At 40.7% G+C, this 22,284-nt stretch overlaps 1 protein-coding gene across 4 annotated transcripts in view; it reads right to left on the bottom strand.

Moving 5' to 3' along the window:
- The window catches only part of BRD1 (bromodomain containing 1), a 59,774-nt gene extending 48,001 nt beyond the window's left edge, over window positions 1-11,773 (bottom strand). For all 4 annotated transcript variants that reach the window (XM_063155438.1, XM_063155440.1, XM_063155441.1 and 1 more), the window contains exons 1-2: window positions 11,681-11,773; window positions 6,252-7,632 (exon numbers count right to left, since the gene is read on the bottom strand). In XM_063155438.1, coding sequence (XP_063011508.1) covers window positions 6,252-7,618 — 1,367 coding nt within the window. In that variant the 5' untranslated portion in view covers window positions 7,619-7,632; window positions 11,681-11,773. The remainder of the gene's footprint in view (window positions 1-6,251; window positions 7,633-11,680) is intronic.
- Window positions 11,774-22,284: the final 10,511 nt, after the last annotated feature.

Below are 22,284 nucleotides of genomic sequence, written 5' to 3'. Positions count from 1 at the left end.
TTTAGAAATCTAGCTACTGAATTTGCCTCTCCTAAGTTGAAGTCTAACAGTATGTATTTAATCTACTGATATATCTTCTGGAGCCTGAAAGCCTCTCCAGGTTCCTATTCATTATTCAACATTTACTGGTATTTAAATAATTTTGAATGCATATGTAGGAAGCAATTTGTTTTGCTTACATGACTGTGAACCCCCTATTTTTCTATTTGAGCAAGCAGCTTGTAAAATTTTACTTGGACAGGAGAAGTAAAACAGTGAACTGAAGAGGTAAGAAAACACTGCTATTTCAGTTAATTCTGTTATCTTCTTCCTGCTCTAGCAACTAGAGTTGGTCATTCCAAAACTCTGGATAAGGAAAAAAACCCAAAACAATAAATAAAATAAAAAACCAAAACCAAACCCATCTCAAACAATGAAAACCTCCCACTCTGTCACACTGGAAAAATATCTTCTCAGAAAAACTGTATGTGCACATATACCTCTGCAAGTTCCTATACATATATAATGACCACACATGATATTTTGGTATCTAATATCAAAAGGCTAAATTCATATCAGATGTATTAAACAAAAATCACATTTTGATCTGTAATAAAAGGAAGGCTCAGTATTTATCTTCTAATTTTTTGTCCTCTCTGTAACTTGATCATTGAATAAAAAAACTGCCAGGACACAGTTCTTCAGACAATGCATTCTTTAGATGTTTTGCTATGGCACAAATCACAACATACTCTACTTGGCACAAAAAAAAACCTGAACAGAAGTTCACATAACTGGTGAAGTTCTGAAAAGCAAAATCACATAAGTCTTGGTTTTCACAACTGCAATATCACATATATAATCACTGTGGACCAAGCCCCTTAGAAAGCACATAGAATAGTAATGAAATGCCTTACAGAGCAGAGGTAACATATTAATTTGCTTTAAGCTTCTTGGCCTTGTACACGTAAAATAAACAAAAGAAAAAAAAAATATTTTTACTCAAAATCTACTTTTACAATTTACTAAATAAGTTACACTTCTTTGAACACATTAATTAATCTTTATTTAATAAGCCAACCAGTGTCAAGATGAACTAGCTTCAAAATAATGCTCTAAAGTTACCTTTACTTTTTTTAAATACTGCTGAGGCAAAACTAGCGAACACCACAGTAGCTTTTTTAATTTAGGGAAAATTATTTTTTTATTTAAGCAAAGAGATCAGGATGACATCAGGAGTAGTTTCTACATGTACCAGAAAGTCAAAGTCAAGCAATGTGACAAGACAAGAAATCTCAGTTGAAGATTTCTGGCATTCCCCTCAGGTGATTCTATGATCCAAGTATTAGGTACAGTCACACGGCTGTACCTACATCATGCTCCCCTGGAATTAAAATAAGCATTTTCACACCATTCTGTAAATTATAAATACACGTATATTCAAGGCTAAAGAGCTAATAGACATTGGTCTGGATTTATTCAGCTTCCAAGTTCTTTGCAATGCTGGGCCCAGCAGTATTTTTCAATAGTTTTTTTTATGCTGAATTTTAAGCCACATTTCTTGTTCTTTACCCCCACCTTGAAAACTTTTTGAACTTATAAAAAAAAAAAACCACCCAGAGTACCCTAAAAAACGTTTTAAAAAATCCCCAAAAGAAATCCACAAGCTACATAAATGAATAAAAAGCATGATCTGTGAATGCAGACTAACACTGTCTTGAAGGCTTTGTTAATATTCCTTTCCCCTCCTACTGCATTTCAAATCTTTCTGTTTATTATTTTTCTGGTCCATACTTCCTTTCAGAGACAATCAATATTCCTGTATTAAGATAACAAGACTACATTTAATTACTTGGTAAGAAAGTTCAAGATAGCTCAATTGGGTAAATCATAAACCAAAAGAAAATATTGGTTTTGCCTTGAGACACAGTAACAGAAATCCAGCTTACTACCAGGAACAGTATTCCTCCTAATAAAACCAAAGATCAACATAAAGAAATCAGTTAAGGTGGGGCACATAAATGCTGATCTGTCAGAAGAGCTGAAAATGTTTTTTGTAAGAGTCTCAGCAATTTTTGCTCTCAGTAAGGCTATTACCTTACTTTCATAACAATCTTATAATTCTCTTTTAACATTAATGATGCAACAAACCTCATGGAACAACATACAGTGTTCCTACTTCTAATAAAAGTGGGGCTTTTCTACTTATTCTTTGCTTTCTATATAAGTATTGCATTTCAAATGTTTTCTTAATTTCAGACATAACAAACATGCCATGTTTGCAGAAAGAGAAACTAAAGATGAAAGCAAATATTTATATGCTTTTAATGCCAGATTCCATTTAACAGAGCAGTACTTGCAGGAATGGCATTTTAATAAAGCAGATTACACTGTATCTCAGTGTATACTTTTAAAATACTGTAGATTAAATATTTCATATCACATTCTATTTCCCTCCAAGTATATGGCTACAACATTGTAGTTACACAGCATTTTTAAATAACGTAAATATTGACACTAGCTAACAAGCAAATATTTTTAAATGCCTTTTTTGACACATAAAATTAAGAGGCTACACAAAACCAATGCTGTTTGTACTAGAGAATTAAGCAATCAAAAATAAGAGAAACCGTGTAGTTTTCCCAGCTAACATTGTAACACTTCTGCTGCACATATCCATCCTGATTGTTGAATAAGGTCACATTTACAAAGGACAAGGATGAGCAGCAGCAGATTAAAAAACAAAAAACACACAAGAAATTGAGCAGAGTCTGTGCAGATAACTGACAGAGAGAAGCAGCTAGATTTAGATTGCCAAGACAACCCCAAAAGTTAGGATTTCCTAACTTGAAAATTCTAGACCTGCAGTCTAAACAAAATCCTTCAGTATTTTTGATGGAATCTCTACACTAGCAAAATTCAACCATTACACATCCCTAGTGGCACATACCATACTTCAAGAACAAATTTGCCATTTTCTTCAGCCAAACTAGCTGGTGGCAGTGGGAGGCCACTTTCTGACTACCACTTGCCAAGAGCAGCAGGCACTGTCTGTCCCTCCCATACAGTGGAAAAGTTTTGGATGTCCTTTCCCACTCTCCTTCCTACACAGCACAGCTGCTCTGGCACTTCCCAGGAACACAACTTTTATATGATTCCCATTTCTACCTTTAAACAATCAAAAAACCCAAAGAAACAAACAAAAAAAGCCCACCAAAAACAGGCAAAGAAAAAAAAAAACTAATTAGTGTGAACAGTACAGTGTAAGCCACCACGTTCAAGAGTTTGGTATTTCAGTAAGAACTGAACAGAAATTTCAAGTAAAGAAACAACACATCTCTGCAGGCAGGTCTGACACACAACCTCCAGGCACAGGAGTTCTCTGGTAGTCCCATACATCATTACCAGAGCTAAGCAAGTCACAGGTCAGCACTGACAGCACTGAAAACTGAAACCACCTCAAGGCTCCAAGATGAACTACTGCACCTCTGGAAGTAGATACTCAGGTATAGACTTTCCAAAATACCTAGGCAACAGGACAGATATAAGCCCAGCATTAAAAATAAATTAGAAAAAAAGAGAAAAAAGAAGAGGCAGGGGAGGTAAGCATTTATCTCCTATCATCAAAGGATCAATGCTTAGCAACTACTGATCTGCACCCCTAAATCAGTAGTTCACAGATTAAATTCTGAGAGATCACATAATTAATTATAAATGACCTAGAGGATGACACTATCTATATAATTTAACTGCAAAAAGTGTAGAATATGAGATCTGTGGAAGAAATTCTGGTAGAAGTCATTCAAGGCAGTAGCACAGAAACTCAACCTAAGGTAAGCTGATCCAGAAATTCGTAAGCTACAAAAGTTGTGAAGAAATTATGAAATATGCTGTTCCACACCCAGTCTTTTTAAAACATCCAGGACACTGGGATAATTGCTTTGGAAACCAGAATTATTAAAAATTGTGTTACTAAAATGCTCAGTCATTCATATACTCTGACTATCCAGAAAAGGATACAAATCCTTCTCCTTAAACTGAACACAAATTGCAAATTAGTTTTCCTCAAGCTTCACCAGAAGTACTCAGGGGCTGCATCCAGCATGTACTTTCCTCCACTGTGCTCTTCCTATGTGTACACTCTTCCACTACCAACTCTGAAGAGCCAGCAATGTGCAGAGGAGGCTTACACCCTAGGTACTAACAAAGCAATCCAAACCAAGCTTCTCCACATGTGCTACAATTTCCAGAGATGTTGAAAACATAACAAAATCAAATTCTTCGGGTAGTAAAGCACTAGTGTTTAAACACTGAGTGTATATATTTATTCTCTAGTAAATTTAATCACTTATTTGCTCTTCCTCAAGGCCTCTGAAAAGTCATGCTTCAGCTCCAAAGGAAAAAAAGAGTATTTAATAAACAGATTAGAGAAAAAGAATAACATAAATGAAGACTACTGTGAAATGATCCAAATAATTTTTTTATACTTTATGTACTTAATTCCTACAGAAACACAAAAGTGTTTCCTAAACAGACAAAAATTGAAGAACAGCCAAAGGAAATGGGACAACTTTGGTTCTAAAACTAGAGATTTGGGTCTGCAGTGTAATCACTTTTCCTTTTAATATGCCCATTTGTTTCACTTTTAATTCAGGGATCAGTTTTCTAGGACTGAACATGTTCACGTTACAAAGAGTACTTAAGCCAGGGTCTCTCTTAGCCAAAGACAAACAATTTATAATAAAGCTCAACTTTAAAATACCTTTGAACTGTACACTTTTTACACTTATGACATACAGCACAGGAATTGTACTTGTTTCTAGAAATATGAAGAGATGCATAAATAGAAGTATGCTGAATTTCTCTGCAGTCTTGAAAAGAAAGTCAATCATTAACATGAAAAAAAAGAAAGAATAAAATGCCTTTTATGTGTAATCCTGGCATCTAATGACTATTTTAAAAAAGCCATCAGACAACAGCATATTTTTAGGGTCTGGTTTTGTTAAAAGTTGCCAATGGAAGGAGCTGCCAGAGGCACAACTAAGAACACACTTTCTAATCCTCAACTCTTAGTTCACGTTCTTTCTTACAGTGTCCCACAAAAAAGCAAAACAAAATAACACTACACTACCAATTTAGATTATCCTAATTAAGAGAAAGTCAAACTATTATACACCAACTTCTCCTTCCATGGACAGCAGTTCCTGTTTAAAGAGCAGTATTAGTGGCCTACTGTCAAATAAAGTTTTTCTGCAGTGCATCACTGAACATAAAAAGCATTTTACCAAGCCAATCCTAACAGGACAGAGCAATCAATCTGATGTTTGTAAACACTGCATGGGAGGTGAAGGCTGTTTGTCAAAGTCAGTCAATAAGTAGCTTCTTACATTAACAAAACTTATTACAGGAAAGAACTGCAGTCTCCAAACACATACTCATTTAGATTAATTTAACCAGCTTTAATTGCTCCCTACCTGAGACTTGGAGTCAGCTATTTAAAAGGCATTGCATTACATTAAAAGCCCTCACTTCTGTGCATCCAGAGTCCAGTCACAGGACAGGAAAGGAGCCTGCACATGGAACTGCTGCCTATCTGAGAAACTTTCCCAACTACTGCTCTTAAATTAGTAAGAATTTCATTCAACAGGTAAACAAATATACTGGTGTTGTAAACATACAAACATAAATTTCAGAAACACCTCTGGAGTAGTTATTCTGCTACACAAGGAAAATACTTCCTTGAAGGTTTTTTGTAAAACTTACATGGATAAGTTTATTCTTTATTTATGTAAGATGAACAAGATTCAAAACTTACATACACAATTGTAATTTTCATTTTGGATCCTTTAAAATTAGAAAAAGAAGCTCAGAAACCAAAATTACAAATAAAATTAAGTTTGAGCTTGGCTTTTTTCCTTAATATGAAGATCAGCTATACCTACTATTCCAAATTCAGCAGTTAATTCTTAGAAGTACAATGAATGACAAGTGGAAACACAACAGAACTTAAGTCTGACAAAAAAACTCAAACCAAACGTTCTGAGGACAAGACAGATCACTTGATCACTTAGTAATTTCTCTGAGGAAGTTACTGCATTTTTAATGCCACTCCACAACAGTGCAATGTACATAATTAAGAGTAGTTCTCTGTAAAATGCCTTTAAAGAAAGCACGTAAAAAACATACAAAAACTTCAAGGTGGCATCTAAAAGCACTGGTTGAAAATTATATAGATTAAATAAAGGTTTCTCATATTTTGATGGTTTACTTACCTCTGGGGGGGAATATAAGGAGCAGATACTGTTGGCATAACTGTACAGGGTTCAACCACTGTTTTCTTGGCTTTTTTTGTCTTTTTCCTGATTTTTGATGTAGACCTAGCAGTTCTGACTGATCCCTCCTTTCTACAAACACCGTTTTTGATTTCAGCTTCTCCATAAATATTGAGCGGTCTCCGTGTGCAGCCTGGTGGAGTATGTACATCGCAGTAGGCAGTCTTTTTCACAGAGAACGTCGTTCCACTGCCAGTTAGCTCTTTCACAGGTTCCATTTTCATATACAGACCAGCCTTTTGAGCACACGTCACATGGAATGCAGTATAGCAGTTTGCTTTGTGGCACTGGATGCAGGCACCAACACCTTTCTGTTTACAGAGGTAGCATGTTAACTTCCATCTGGCTGGGGGAATGTTCCTGACACCATCAATTGGCTCAATAAAAACCGTATTGGCAAATCCAACTTCTGGAATCCACAGAGCACACACCACGTGTCCCCAACGATCATCATCTGTCTTTTTAAAGGCACCTCCCTTGTTTGGGCACAGCACACAGTCTACAGGCCGAGAGCGGGACTGCAAACAGTGTCTGCAGAGCCACTGGCCCTCAGGTATATATGGCACCCCATAGCATTCCTGATGTACTGCTAAATTACACATATCACAAAACAGGATCACATTGCTGTTCTGACATTCACCATCCATGCATATACAACACACTGCATCTTCATCAATTAAAGACTGATGATCACCCTGCTTTTGGTTTTCACAATAAGACTCTTTTTCAAACCTATCCATAAGGAATTCAAACATATTTTGGGAAACAACTGACACTCCATCACTTTTCCGCTTATCATTGATCAATTCTAACCACGCATAATCTTCTTCATCCATGTCATACTCAACTTCATTATCAAGTTCTTCTGCTGACTTCTCAATGAATTTGTAATAAATGGGAGGTCTCCGAGGAGCTGAAGGGGGACTGTACTCAACAATCCGTACTTTTGGTTCTGGAAGAGGAGCTGTTGTAGCAGGGATACCATGCGAGCTCGGAAGAGCTTCATTTTTCTTTTTCACTTTGTTATTTTTATGGCGTTTGCTTCGTAGACAAACAGGTGGTCTTTCACTATTTTCTTTATTGCTGTTGCATTCACTCATTTCCTGGGCAGTAAGATCATCTTCTAGTATAATTTCTAAAGGATCAAAGATACTGATCCTATGCAGGCGACCCTCAATTTCTATTTCGACCATCCTTTGAGCTTGAGCGTACGTCAAGGTTTCTCGTGTCGGGGAGTGCTTAATACTGCATGGGGAAGAAGAATGCCTTGCTGCCGATACTCGATGGCATCTTCCTTTTCTCCTCATTTGGTAATGTTTACCTAAAATTAGAGCAACAGTTAATACTATGAACTTCAAATAATCATATTAAAATATTAGTTTTACTGTAGTAAGGGAAAAAACCTTCAGTTCTATAGCCCTCTATGCATATATTTAACTAAAAGTAAACAAAACCAAAAGCTGTCACTCTTACTCAACAGGACTGCTCAGTTTCGTACAAGCTTAACCTGAAGATCAATAGATGTTCTAAATAACAGGTTCCCTGAGTAAACACAGCTATACAAAATCCTTGCTAGAAACCCTCCAGAAGCACTGTCGGCAAGACCACTCCGTGAGAACAAAAACATTTCAGATGTGTCAGAGATTTAAAAATACTGCATTTATTACCTTGTAAGAAAACCTTTAATACAATACTTAACACCTTAGGGGCACCTGCAGTTTGAAAATTTTTGCAACAGCTACAGACTATGTCCTCTAGACCTCTCTTCAAAAGAACTAATGCAATTGTGAAAGAAAAAATAGTTTTCTGTGAATTTTTTTCCAGTGTAATTTGAAACATTCATGTTATCAATCCAACTACTATAGCTATATTTAAAAGCTAGAAAAGCACATATACTTCCACATTTGGCAAGTGGGCAGTTTGACAGCCCTATACTTTTTTTTTCACTTTCCTCAATCCTTAGTGAGCCCATTATTCTTCACAACATGACAAGAACATGACAGAACTCTTAGTGCCCAATATGGTGCAGTATGGACTGCAACCAGTAAATATTTCACCTGTAAAGCAGATTTGACTTAGGGCCAAAACATGTTCCCTGCTTTTAAGTACACACAGTCCTCTCCTTCAACAGATTCTTCAGGAGCTGTTCTCTAACCAACTGCTGATAGATTGAAATCTTCCTGCTTACAAACCCACTCCCAAGCTCTTTAAAACAATTTTTAAGTTTACAACCTACTGCAAAAAGATCACGTACCATACAAAAAGACAGCTTTCTTCCCCCACTCCAAAGCCCCATAACTAGGATGGTTACAAAACTTTTAACTTAAAAGTGTCCATACATACTCATGCCTTTTGACATGTTCACACTGGGTGGGGTTTTTCTCCTGCAAGGGTTGAAAATTTTATAAACCTGACTGACATTGTCAAGTCTAAAATTCTATTCCACTCCTTCCTTCTTCCCAAGAAATCATTAATAAATAGCATCATTCAACTTCAGCTACATAAAAATCCCTTCATCTTTAATCACTGCCTAAAGTATTATTAAGGCCTCACCATTTCAACTCTGCATTTAAAGTCAGGGCTGCTCACCATAACACAAGTAGTGTTAGCATGTATTGCCAAAATAGTGGAGAAATAGAGAAATCAAAACACAACTGCTGTGAAAGACCAGTATCCCCATTTCAGGAAGCAAACAGCAAGCACTGAACAACTAACTACATTAATTCCTCCACGCTGCTTGCCTTTTGCTTAAGTCTATGATGCCAGTTTCTAAAGGCCTCAAAGTACTGAGGGAACTCCTTTCACAGAACACTACTAGATCAGGCAACTAACCCTGAGACTAGTGCCCAAAGGCTCTGATCTGCGTGCTCACACAAACACACTCTTCATAACCTAAGCTAGTTTTATTATGCATGCAAGAATTGTGCTTCTCATAAATCTGACTTTTACACAACTCATTCTTAACCCTTATTACTAGTTTCTATGTCATATAGAAATTCAGACAACAGTCAATGCTCAATCATGACAAATCTCTGTTCTGCTCTTTATAAACAACAGAAGAATATAAAAGGTTCCATTTCTTCAAACAACTTTGGAAGAAGCATTTAAAAATTAAATTCTGTAAAACAACACAGGATTCAATCATACTAGTTTCTAAACTGTAGAAAACAGTGTAAACAATTAATAACAACAAAGAAGGTCCAATCACTAAAACATACCGGTAATTTAACCAAAACTAAAAATTTGTTTCCAGTTTCAATACAGATTTTGTAATTCAGAGACCCAAATGTTTTACAATGGCCCTGAATTCTGTTATTGTGAACAAGTAATGATGGATTCTTCAGCTAAAACACACTGATGTGTCCATGTACAGCAACAGAATCAGAATGACATTACCTGTCAAGAAACAAGGTTTACAGCATGTTTACCTCATACAATTGCATTTCACTTCTGTCTGAAGCAAAAGCCTGCTTTGGTACTTTTAATGCCCCTTCCTACACTTTAGCTGGTTGTGTATCTGTTTGTAGTGGCTCCTGAGGATAGAGACTGTTTCAGAAAAATTCAGAGGGAGGGATGAGAGGTGACCTTCAGAAATCAAAAACATGTGTAACTTGTCCACACTACCTTAGCCCAGTACCACAGAAAAATACATTAATGCTATGTTTCCAAGCTCTCCACCTCCCTCTGTTCCCAAGATTCTCGAGCATGGCTTCAGGCAGGAATTAAAAATAGGAAGAAAATACTCAAAAGCACAAGATCTTTAATCTTGCTTAAAGATTTAGGACAGCTGTTGCAAAAGTAAAACGAACTGTAGGAACCAGACTGATAAAAAAAATGACTGAGCTAGCACCTAGGTACACTGTAATACTCAACAATAAATACATCTGACTTAGGAAGGAAGTTACAGTCTCAAACACAGACTGGATAGCCTACAAATACAATGCAGTGCACAAAAAATCGAAACTGGTAATACTCAGGCCGACCTTCATGCAAATTTAGTGTGAATAACTTAAATGCTCCAGAGGCCAAAGCAGTGTTTTGTTTCTCCAAAATTTTTGTTTGCAAATGTTCTATAATTACTCCGGATGAAGACCAGAGTTCTGCATAGCAAATTCATGACCCACAACTGGTTTGCTTTTCCTACGCAATTATCAGCTGGCACTTCCCAGTAGATCAATAGGAATGAGGACCACAATGTAAATTTGAAGTGTAAACTAAAACAAATTTCCATTCAACGACCACAAAGATACTGCACTAACCGCACACAAGATTATTTTAATGCACTGTCCTGCCCTCACAGACTGCGGGATGTAAACCAGGAAAGTTATCCACAGCTCTCATCTCCTAGAATTGCATCAGCTACTTGGGAAGGAAATCACCAGCAGACGTTTTTCCTCCTCATAACACAAGGGAACGTTTCTGTGAAATACGTGCTTTGAGGCAAAAATAAAATTTAAAAAAGCTATTTACCAAGGTGTAGGATAGCTAAAACTAACACGAAAAGTACAGTACCATATACTTCTAAATTACAATCTCTGCCCTAGTTACCTTCCTCCTCTTCAAATAAACTGTCTTTAGTCCCTGGATCCCTGCTCAATGGATTAGGGAATTGCACTATCAATAGCACTTTCATGTAGACTATTAAAAAGAGAAAGACACAGGGATACTCTTTAGTCCTAGACAACGAGGGACGATAAGCAAACAGCGCTTACACGCACACTGGGTGGACACCACCCGCCGCTCCAGCCGCGCAGCGGGAGCGATTCCCCGGGGCACGGCCCGGAGCGGGGCCTCACGGAGCCCAGGGAACGTGCGCGGCCACGGCCAAGACACGCGGGACGCCCAGAGCCGCTCTCTCCCGGCCCGGCGCCGCCGGAGCCCGCGGCCATCCCGGGATCCAGCCTCCCGCGCGCGGCCCTGCCCCGCCCCCGCCCCGCCCCCGCCCCGCCGCGCCAACACTTCCTGCCCACGCCCAGGGAGCCTCCAACGCGCTCCCTCCCCTGCCGCCGATGGTTCCTGCCCGGCGCGGCGCTCCCCCCTCCCGGCCCCCGGCAGGATGGTTCCTGCCCGGGCCCATCATCTCCAGCCCTTCCCAACAGTCACTCCCTCCCCGCCGCGAAAATACTCGGCCCACAAATATGGCGGCTGACAAAACAGCTCCAGCGGCGCCCTCCCTCCCTCCCCCAGACCGCCGCGCTCGCCTCACCTCTCCGCCCGCCCGCCGCTGCCCTGCCCCGCAGGCGGCCGTGCCCAGTCCGCCCTGCTCCTTCCCCCATGCCGCTCTCCCGTCCCGCCGCAGCGGGACCCGCCGGCTCCCGGCCCCGCAGCCCCCGCCCGCCCGTCCCCGCCGCCCACCCGGCCCTACTCACGCTGTGGGAGCCGCCAAAGAGCGGCTGACAGACCTCCCGCTCCGCCGCTGCGGCCGACGCTCGGCCGGGTTAATGGCGGAGGCCCCGCCGGTGCTGCCGCCTGGCCCCGCGTCCGGCAGCCGCGGGCGGCCGAGCGGGCGCTACGAGGGCCGCGCTGCCCGCGGCGGTCACCCGGCGCTGGGTGCGGGGCTGCTGCTGCCGCCGGGCGCGGCGCATTCGTGAGGCGCGGCGCGCGTCGCCGTCCGGCTGCGGGCTCGGCGCTCGGCTCCCGGGGCTGAGCGGCTCCCCTCCCCCCGCGGCACAAACAATGCGGCTTCACCACAGCGCTGCGCCGACGGGGGGGAGGAGGAGAGGCGGGCGGGGAGGGAGGGAGCGAGCGAGCGAGGGAAGGGACGTGAGGGCGCCAGGCACCGCCCAGCCCCGCCGCTCCCGCCGCCGCGGGGCGGGGCCTGCGCGCCGCCGCTCCCCGCGCCCCCGGCCGGCACCGGCCGCGCTCGGGGCGGGAACGCGCTGGCCCCGCGACCGCCGCGCTCCCGCCCGGACCGGCCGGGCCCGCGCCCGAGCCCGAACCCACCGCCCGTCCCCGGTACAACGTCCCTGGTTCGAACGGCCCAGCGCGGGCGCCAGGGAACGGATGGAGGCGGGACGCGGCTCGTTACAAAACCAAGGCTAAAAAGTTGAAGCGACTGGTATTTATTATCTCTTTGGGGGGAAGTCCAAGCTCAAGATTCCTTAACGTAGAAAATGTGCTTGAAAGTCAGCTCTTTCGTGGTCTCTGGGTCAAGCTGCTGCTTGTGACAGAGAAAAAGGTTATTTCTGGCTTCCCCTGCGAAGGACACCCTTTGTTAGGTATTATTTTTAGACAGCCATTACAGCCATATTCGAGAACTGAAGGATTTTACTACAGTACATTTCTGCAAGGCAGCTGCACCCACATACTTAGAAAACAATGTTTTAGCTGGCCCAGCCTAACACAGTTGCCTGTGCTGATCATCCAGAACAAGTCCTGCATAAAGTAAAAAGCAAGTGATTTAGAGTAGGTATGATTCTTTTCATCCATCAGTATTTCACATCCACTCAGCTAAATAGCTGCAAAACAACTTACCAGTTCATTGTTATGCTTTCTCTAGCAGTAAAAGGTTTCCTTGCCTCAAAAACCAGTCTGTCCTACAATAAATACATGGCTAGGGAATCAGAAATAGATACACCTGTAGAAAATTAATTAAGGTTCAGAGAGCTTAAGCAACTAGGCTGTGAAAATCTTGTAGAATATGAAAAGTACTTTCCAAATTCCTTTTTCCTTATCAGGGACCATTTAGCACACTGATCTCTGAACAAAACACAAGCTATTAAAGCAGCAAACACTCGTGCAGTCCACTCAGTGTAGGAATAGATCCTTAGGCTCAGACACACAAAGTACCTTCAACTTCCAACACAAGAAAGTTTGTACAAACTATGGAGGCCATCTGGTCATTTGTGTACTTCCCTGTGAGGAACTACTCTCCAGTTAAATTGTTTTAGTGATCCTGCCACCCGTCTCAGAAGTCTTACAACATGCTGATATAAGTTACTGTTGTTGCACTGGAATACAATCTGTGATAGAAATGTATTAAAGAGCAAGTATCGTACCATTCCATATCATGTACATTAGTGTGCAGAGTATTAAAAATGGATAGAAATAATGTCAAAAACCTATTAAGATTATGATAAGGAAAGATATTGGTTTATCTTTTAAGGGATAATTCACATGTATCTGCTGTGCAGCTGTACAAATACTTTTTAAGTGGAAACAAGTTTTCTACAGAAAGCTTGATGGCATCCATATTCTAATGTGTCTGACACACAGCAAGTCTGCCTTTTTTCACAGCAAGTTGCTTTTTTCTGCCAGGTGGGCTACAGCATTCCACAGTCCCTGGACATCCCTTTGATAACATGGTATTCCTTATTGGTATTTGCATCATTTCACCAATTTTCTATAATCTCAACTCATGCTTCTAGATTCTTCCAATTACACCCAGTAAGAAGCTGGTGTGTGCAGTTTTCGCTCTGGAGCATCCAGGCTAGGACACAGACCTCATGTCATTCCTTCATGTAGTATTTCAGAGTAACAGCACAACATCAGGGCACGCTCAACAAAACGCTCTGTATTTGGAGTCTTAGACTTGTAAATCATTTCTCTTTGACCTTATGACAGGCTGCCAGAGCAGGATGCTCAGCCTCTCCATTTATAAGTGTACGTACATTAGCCCATATAGAACAGTATGTAGTATTGTCTGGGGCATCTGACCAGTGCTCAGCACATGTGCCTATAACCCCAAAGATCTGTTACCTTCATCTTTTCTACCTCACCTCATGGTTACTCAAAAGAATACAATTCTACTAGCATATGGTTCAATTTCAAGCCAAAATTAAGAAGCCCTCTGATCCCTAGTGTGATGGCAACAGACCCCTCAGCACCTTTTTTCACACCAGTTCAGCATATGCAAGGGGCTTCAGTCCCAGTCCTTCAGAATCCTCACACCCCTACCTGGCAGCATCAAACTGTTAAACAAACTGCCACTGCTGACTCACTCTACATGGAAAACTTCACAGAAGGAGGATCTTCGGCCTACTAGCTTTCACCTCCACTAGTTGTCAAGCTTTCAACAGAATCACTGCAAGAAAGATCACGCAAAGAAACATAATCACTATTTATCTGCCTTGGCATCCTCCTCTATTTTCTCATAGAATCAAACTTAATGAGACACATTTCTATATTTCTAAAGTGTATCACTTTGTTTCACAGATCACTAAAAGCCAACTCAAGGCTCACTGCAGCTGTAAATACTGGCAGAGGTACTGACCTACTTTGGATGCAACTTTGTATCCCTCTCTGGGCCCGGACAGCAGGCTGCTGAAGGGACAAGAAAGATTCGGAACTCACTCCTCGGAACCTACAACAACCTGTATTTCAAGAAAGGTTTTGGACTGCCATAACATACACATGTGGGTCTTCTTCCTATCATGATGACAAACCTGCCTAACCTTGCATGTGATACTTCTATATGATGCCTTAAGGTAATGTATCACCAGTAAATTTTCAAGTTTGGCTTCTCCATCATACAATTTACACCTTCACACTCATCTATGAGATACAACATTATTACCGTGGTCCTCTCATCCTACACGGGGATGCTTTTAGATCTCACTTCATCAGCCATGGTATGTGGCACTGGTAGAATACTCGTGGGCATGACTTCACAAGTTCACAAAAGAAAGGTTGTTCCCAAACCTCACAGAAGCCACAACAGCATTCACCGTGGAAAAGATTGTAACCTTATCAATAGACATATTACAGAAGTGTGCTCACATGATTTCAGCTGTTTATTTTCAGTCCGTGGGGTGGTGGTGCAGAATCACTCTGCATCTTCCGGGTGATCTTTGCAAATTTTTGTATTTGTGTAATTGTGTATTTGTGTAATACACATTTGTATAATGTGTATTTGAAAAATACACATTATCACTGCTCCATCTCCTAGTCATCATTGGTATCTTGTATGAAAGACTGGTATATCGTACTAGACTGAGTGGGATATATGGTTCAAAGTCCTGGATGACCATCCTGGAATGAAGATCAAATTTTTTGCTTCAAATATATAAAAGTGTTGGTCCATTTCACTCCTACTTGTTTACTGAATACATTCCTTGTTCTCTGGTTAGGAAGAATTGTCTGGATTTTCCTTCTCACTCCTCTGATCTGGAAGTTTTAGCTGTATTACGACAAAAGAGGGAATAAATTAAATAATATTGGTGTATATAATGTTCACCAACTGCTACAGAATCAAGGATTTTTTGTTTCTTACAGCCTCAGTAACTCTTACTTCCTGCACATACCACCTTTTTCATTCTCACAGCCAAAGCAGTTCTTTGTTTATGAATTGCTAAGACCCTTTAGTCTGACCCTGCAGAACAGCTCATGTCAATCCAAACAAACAGTCTTCACCAAAACACAAGTTTAAAAACACTGGGAGCTGTGTCAGTGCCTTTTATGGTACTGATGAAGGTCCAGAGACCTTTTATCCTCAGAGCTCCACCAGAAGTCACACTAGATCAGGGTGCTTGCTAAGAAATACCTCTGTAAGCTGCATCTGCTAAGCAGTCCTATGGGATGTTATCTATAGATAAGCTTGAAGATCATTTGACAGCGTGGTCTTCATAGTAAAGCTGCTATGCAAAGGCCCTCACCCCATTTCCATTTAAGAATTTGTTGGAACTACTACTTGGGGTCACCTACTGCAAGAAGAGGTGTGTATCCTGTCACTTGCTGATGGAGAGATACATCAAGCACTTTGCTGAGATAGGCAATTGACAGGGAAACCTACTGCCTGCTTTACTTATCCACTATCTTGAATCCTTTAACATCATTAAAGGATACCTTCAGGATTTTGCAGTTTTAAGGTGCTCTCTACAGGATGTGCTCATAACTGTTGCACGGTGGAAGGTGAGGATTGAGCTCACTCCTCTGGACAGTGCAAAGATGCAAAACCAAACTTCATGATTAGGATGTACATGGAAACATGTAAGCTATGCTCCAATAATAGACAACAAAAACCTGCATCCAAATTACAACAGGCTGCAACACAAGCACAGAGCCTGCCCATGTACTGACCTGTAGGTCTGCCAAACAGCAAAGCTATCATCTACTATTTTTGAGAGTATTTTATCAAGAACAAACCCTTGGAACAGAGTTATTGACACTATTATGTATGATGATATTGCTGTTTCCAAAAGAGTAGACTAGACAGAGCCATAATCAACAGAATAATATTCCCTTTCTCTTCCATCATTGTCTCTTCAGTATCAATTATTCAATTCCTAGTGTTTACAGTTTGGCACCTTTATTATGTTCTGCATAGTAACTCCCCCAGCAAAGGTCTTTGTGGGAAGCTGTTCCTGCCACAGGATAACTACCATCAGAACAACACCTTCATAAACAAGTTACCCATTTTTTGTTTAGCTCCCAGAGTGCCTCTCTGCATGATCAGATGAAAATGATTACGAGCACAAGAGAGCAGCAGTAAAGTAAATCCAGGATTTGGGAGTGCCTCTTCAGCATCCCCAGTTATTAGCCATCATTAGTTTAGTTTACAAAAGCAGCTGCATGTTTAGAAGTGGAGTGTCTGTCAATTCACACAGCATAACTAACTGAGCCAAGTTAGGGGTAAAGACAACGTCAGTGGTAATGGGTAGGATTCAAAAAACAAAACAGTAATTGCTATGCAAAAAGTTCTAAAAATATCATACTTGTACAGCAAAGAAATCCAAAACAGTGTGGCTAATCTACATTGGATTTTGACCTCTTTTTTTCACAAGACACACTGAGGAAACCTGAGTAGCAGACATAAGGCAGAATTTACAGAAAGATAATGCAAAAAAAAAAAGAACCTATTTGAACTGAACAATTTTGTCAAATGCAGCCATAGCAAAGGGAAAACAAAGTGTGCTCCATAACTGTATCTGATAAACAATGATTTTTGAGAAATACAATTTCTTTTTGTTTCTGTGGTTGTTCTCCTGATCAGGTTTGGATTTTGTAAGATACCTGAGTTTGTGATAAACCAAGTAGCTTATTAAGATAGCATAACCCAAGTAAACAATATTATGCAAATACATTGCTACTGTCGCTCTTTCCTACCTCCTTTCCTCTGCACTGGAAAGCATTCTCTACACAGCACTCATCCAAGCAAAAACAAGTTGCTCATTGCCTTCATAATTTTTAATTATACATAAAGTTTATTTTATTTGTGAAATCCTTAGAGTAACTTCCCTTTTCTCAATTCCTCTGGTGTCAGCTTAAAAACCTGCAAATGTAATATGAGATGTGAGGGAAGTTCTTTTCCTAGTTAGCTCACTCACAAACATGTATCTAAGAAACAATCTCCAATGTTTACAATGAGTTAATACTTCAGCCTTAGTATGATTAAGTTAAAATTCAATTAGTAATGAGACCCAAATCCAGTCTTAATTACTTTACTATCTCTTCCTCATTCATTCTAGAGGACAAACCTGGTCTGCAGATGATTAAGATGGTCTGCAATGGAGGAAGTTCAACTGTTAGAATCCCTAGTCATTTGTCACAGAAGAAATCCAAAAATAGATGGGCTAATTCAGAATTAAAATTTGCCTCCTCATTTATATGAGGAAGGACACAAGAAGGTGACATCAAAATCTGGGAAGGAAAAATAAAGTGAAAAATAAGTTAGAAATAAGGACTCAACACATGACATCCACAAAAAAGCCTCAACTGGGAAGAGCAACCAACATGGCCTGTAATCTTTCTCTGTACAGAGAAACCCAACACGTGTGTACCATTTAACAAGTACTAATGAGCCCTACACAACTTTGTTTGTCCCAGACTTGCTACTGCCTCAGCAAAGGCCTGATGCTGCCTAATAAAGAGAACTTCCAAACTCATGTATATAAATCAGTTCTGATACTGATGGCTTCATCAGGTAGACAAAATCTCTGTAGGCACAACAGGAATGCTAAAACAGGAACTTCAAACTGACCTCTCCTGAAAGACATACTCCAGCACCATGCTCACTCCACATGAAGGGTAAGTATGAGCAAATCCTGTCAACATGCTATTATATGCTCAACTCCAAGTCAAAAGTCAGTGACATACACCTCTGATGTGCTACACAGTGAGGATCATGCAGATTAAACAGCTGTGTTTGTAACAAATTAGGTAATTAATATAAATGCACACCATGGTGTTGGCAGTGAATGCTTGCTCCAACTACTGTGTGATTGCTCAGTCCTTATTCTCTGTGCACTCACCTGGACACCTTGGATCTGATGAGTAGAGCCAAGTACCCACTGAAATAAATGGGAATGTATGCTAAATATAAGTACTTTGCTATGTTACAAGTTCTTAGAAATCATACCCCTGTGACAGATACTAAATTGGACATCCAAATTTAGTACTTCTGACCTCTATTTTAAGGTTTTGATCATTAAGCTGACATTGCCTGGATAGGATCCTGGAAGAGGCTGGAGTCTACGCAAGGAGGAAAGGGGATTATTTTATTAAATGTATTACCTCAGTGCATACAAAAATCTGTAATTCTTTCTGCTTTATTTAAGAACTGTTATCTCTTAATGTAGTTTTTGTCTTCATGACTTCATATGGAAAATGCATCACTGATGCAGAAGTCACTAGAGGTGAAACCAAAGGTTTGAGTGAAAATAACCATACCAGAGCAGGTTAGGAGATAAATACTAAGTGCTCAATTTTGCTAAAACAAGGTAACAACATCAACACTACTAACTACACTGTTATTATCAACATTTAGTGTTTCCAAATGAATACAAAAGTAGAAAGACAGAACTACATCAATTTATCACTGCAGTACCAACATTATGTTTACTGCCAAGAAAGAAATGGAATGGAGGAAGTAATAAAATTAGATTAAGATGAACAGCCTGATGACTGGAGAGACCCTGGGACCACAACACACAAAACTCTGTCTGCAGCACTAAACATCTACATTTGGCTAATAACATCATATTGAAATAGGTGTATTGAAGGCATACTTTAAGTTCTGTCACAGTAGGATAGGATACAAGAATTTAATTTAGTTTCCAACTTGTCTTAGGCTCTTGCTATAGCCTCCCTGAGAGCCTTCCAAGTTCAAAGTATACCTCAGTACTGAGAATGACAGAGAGATGGTTACTTACAGCTACATAAGTGGTTTCTTTCTTCTCTGAACCTGTAATAGCTTTTTTCCAGAGAACCCAAACAATTTCCTCGGAAGCATGGTCTCCTAGCTTTCTGCTATTCTACAAAATATGGAGAGCCAGATACTTGCACTTTGCTCCAGGAACTGGAGTGAGAAATTACTTCTTTATATTCATTTAATAACATATCACTTTTAATTCATGCCAGGTTCAGTTAACCATGCAAATAAAGATGTTTATTCACAATATCTGAAACAGATAACAACATTGTAAATGCATAAATGGAGGAAAAAAGAAAAAAAAAGTTACTCTTCTGAAGTTAAATAATGGAAATTTTGGGTTCTTCCTGTCATGATGCCTTGCAGATTTTACTAATTATCTGTCTTCCTAAATGACTATGTTCTTTTACATACTTACACCTCAGACTGCAACCTTTATGGAAAATCTGTATCTTTAGACTATCACCACACCAGTGCTGCTACATTCACCACAAGCTGGCAGTCAGGAGCCTTCTCTAGGAATTTCAGTTACTTACTCATTCTTTTGCCTGCCACCAGATCACCACCTCTGTTTTATTCATCACTTAACTTGGTTGGTTGTGAGAAGATGCTCTTGGATCCAGCTTTGCTCAGATTTTTAAGACCCGATTTCTTGAGTTTCCGGTGTATTTTTGTAAAACAAGAACAGAAAAATTCCAGTTATTTCACTCAATCTGTGATATACACCTGTAGATTATATCCAGAATCACTGATTGGTTCTCAAGCCACCTAAAAGATAATTTAAAGAAATAATTAACTTCCATTAATCTCAATTTCCCTAACCCTTAAGGAAATTTTCAGAATAGGATGTATGAAAAAACGAAGAGATACAGAGAGGAGGTGATTACAGAAAGAGCAACATGCAGTGCAAAAATGCAAAATTAATTTCCAGTCTTTTTTAATTTACTGTAAAATTTTCAACTATAAATTGTGAAATTCTCCAAAATCACAGCTGTTAAAAAAGGCAGTTAACAAAGCCACATACTCTGATACTTAACCTTTCCATAATATTGTGATAAGCATTAACTATGTCATTCCAACTGTTGCAGTTTTATAGTTCTCTAAAAGATGCTTTACGAGGTGATGTATTTCAATACTAATAAAAACAATTGTTGCTATCATCACTGCTGTAATTTCCTGTCAACAGACTGGTGATAGAGACTTCTTAACTAAGCTCTCACACCTCTATTACTGTGTCTAGCTGGCAGATCTAGCCAAGATCAAACTTCATGTTTAAGCAGTTCTATTCATATAACTGCACTTTGGAGCAGTGGAAACTGAGCAAGTCCAAGAAACTTCACCTCAAATCACTTTGGCCTCAGTCACCCATAGTAACTAATACATATACTGTATGTATATAATATTGTCTGAATATACATATATATACACACACTGATAGAGTTGAACTCTACCAATAAAAAGAAAACGTAAATTAAAAAGTAATAAGGAACAAAGGACTGCCTGCACACAGTGTAACAACTATTTTGTTGGGAGTTTGAGTAGTGTATGAATAATAAATAAAAAAAACCAACTTGACATGAGATTTCCAAAGAAGTATTAACCACAACAGACCATTTACTGCATGTTGACTGGCAGAATCCATTTAGAAAATCACACCAGTACTTAAGTACAAATATACACCTAATATGGCAGAATGCTGAAGAGCTCCACTATTTCAAATCAAAAAGCTATCAACTGATCTCTTCATATACTGTCACATATTCCAACAAAAATACTCTTTACTTAATCTGTTCAAATTACAAAGAAAGAAAAGAGAAAATTAATTGATGAAAATAACTCAGATCAAAAAGCAAGCACTCCCTTAAGCACGGTCTCTCTAAACACTGTCTTAATCTAAAATTTAACATTGTTTTCAAACCGGTACTGTAAAGTGGTAAAGGTGGGAAACAAAGGATAAGCAATTACCTCTTGTAGCCTTACCAACACTTAAGGCAAAGAAAGTGAAATCCACGACTGCCACTGGGAATTTGATAACAAATGTGACAATCACAGGAGATTGTATCTCACACAGCTGTCCGGAGAAATGACATACATCAAAAGGACCAACAAACCACCCTTCTCCAACCCCCCCTGAAAAGCCTGGATCACTCGGCCCATTGATAACCTCAACCAATGTTTTGCAATCGGAGAAGAAAAACACCGACCTACAACAGAACACCGGAACTGGAGGAGCTTTATCCAGAACAGGACCTTAAGCATAGAGCTGGCACCATTTCCCTGAACGAGCGCATTGCATTCTCTTCAGCCCTGACCATCCTTCCCTAAGATGCTCAGGTGAGACTCGAGCGCCACGCCAAGCGCCCCTCCCGAGGCAGACTCAGTACATCAAAGCAGCGCCCAGAACCAAACCCGCTGTGCCTCAGACCACGCATACCCATCACGGAAGGTTTAACTGCGGATACGAACATCTGAGGCTAAATTCCTGACAGGGCGAGGGCTGCGCTCGGAACAGCGTGTCCGTGCCCGCCCCAGCGGAGCGATGCCCAGGAAAGCCTCTCCCGGCCGGCCCACGGGGAATGCGCAGCGCCCGCCCGCGGCCCCCGGGGAAGGCGCGGCAGAGGCCCCTGGAGGCACCGCCGGGCCTGAAGCACCGCAGGAACCACGCCGATCCCAGCCCGCCGCCCGCAGAGCCACCGCCCTCAGCCACCCCAAGAACGTAAGCGGAGTGCAGCGACCAGCGGCCGCACCCTTGCGAAGGAGGCCGGTGTCGGGCCCCGGCCCGCCCGGGGCACCGCCGGGACGCGGATGCGAGGGGACCCCGCACCCCGAGCACAGAGCCCCGCTGCCGCCATTTTGCGGCCCGGCGCGCTGACATGTCGCGCGCCG

The sequence above is a fragment of the Melospiza melodia genome, chromosome 4, assembly GCF_035770615.1.
Source record: "Melospiza melodia melodia isolate bMelMel2 chromosome 4, bMelMel2.pri, whole genome shotgun sequence".
In the NCBI taxonomy this organism is placed as follows: Eukaryota; Metazoa; Chordata; class Aves; order Passeriformes; family Passerellidae; genus Melospiza; species Melospiza melodia.
This window is presented reverse-complemented; position numbering and strand designations above follow the sequence as displayed.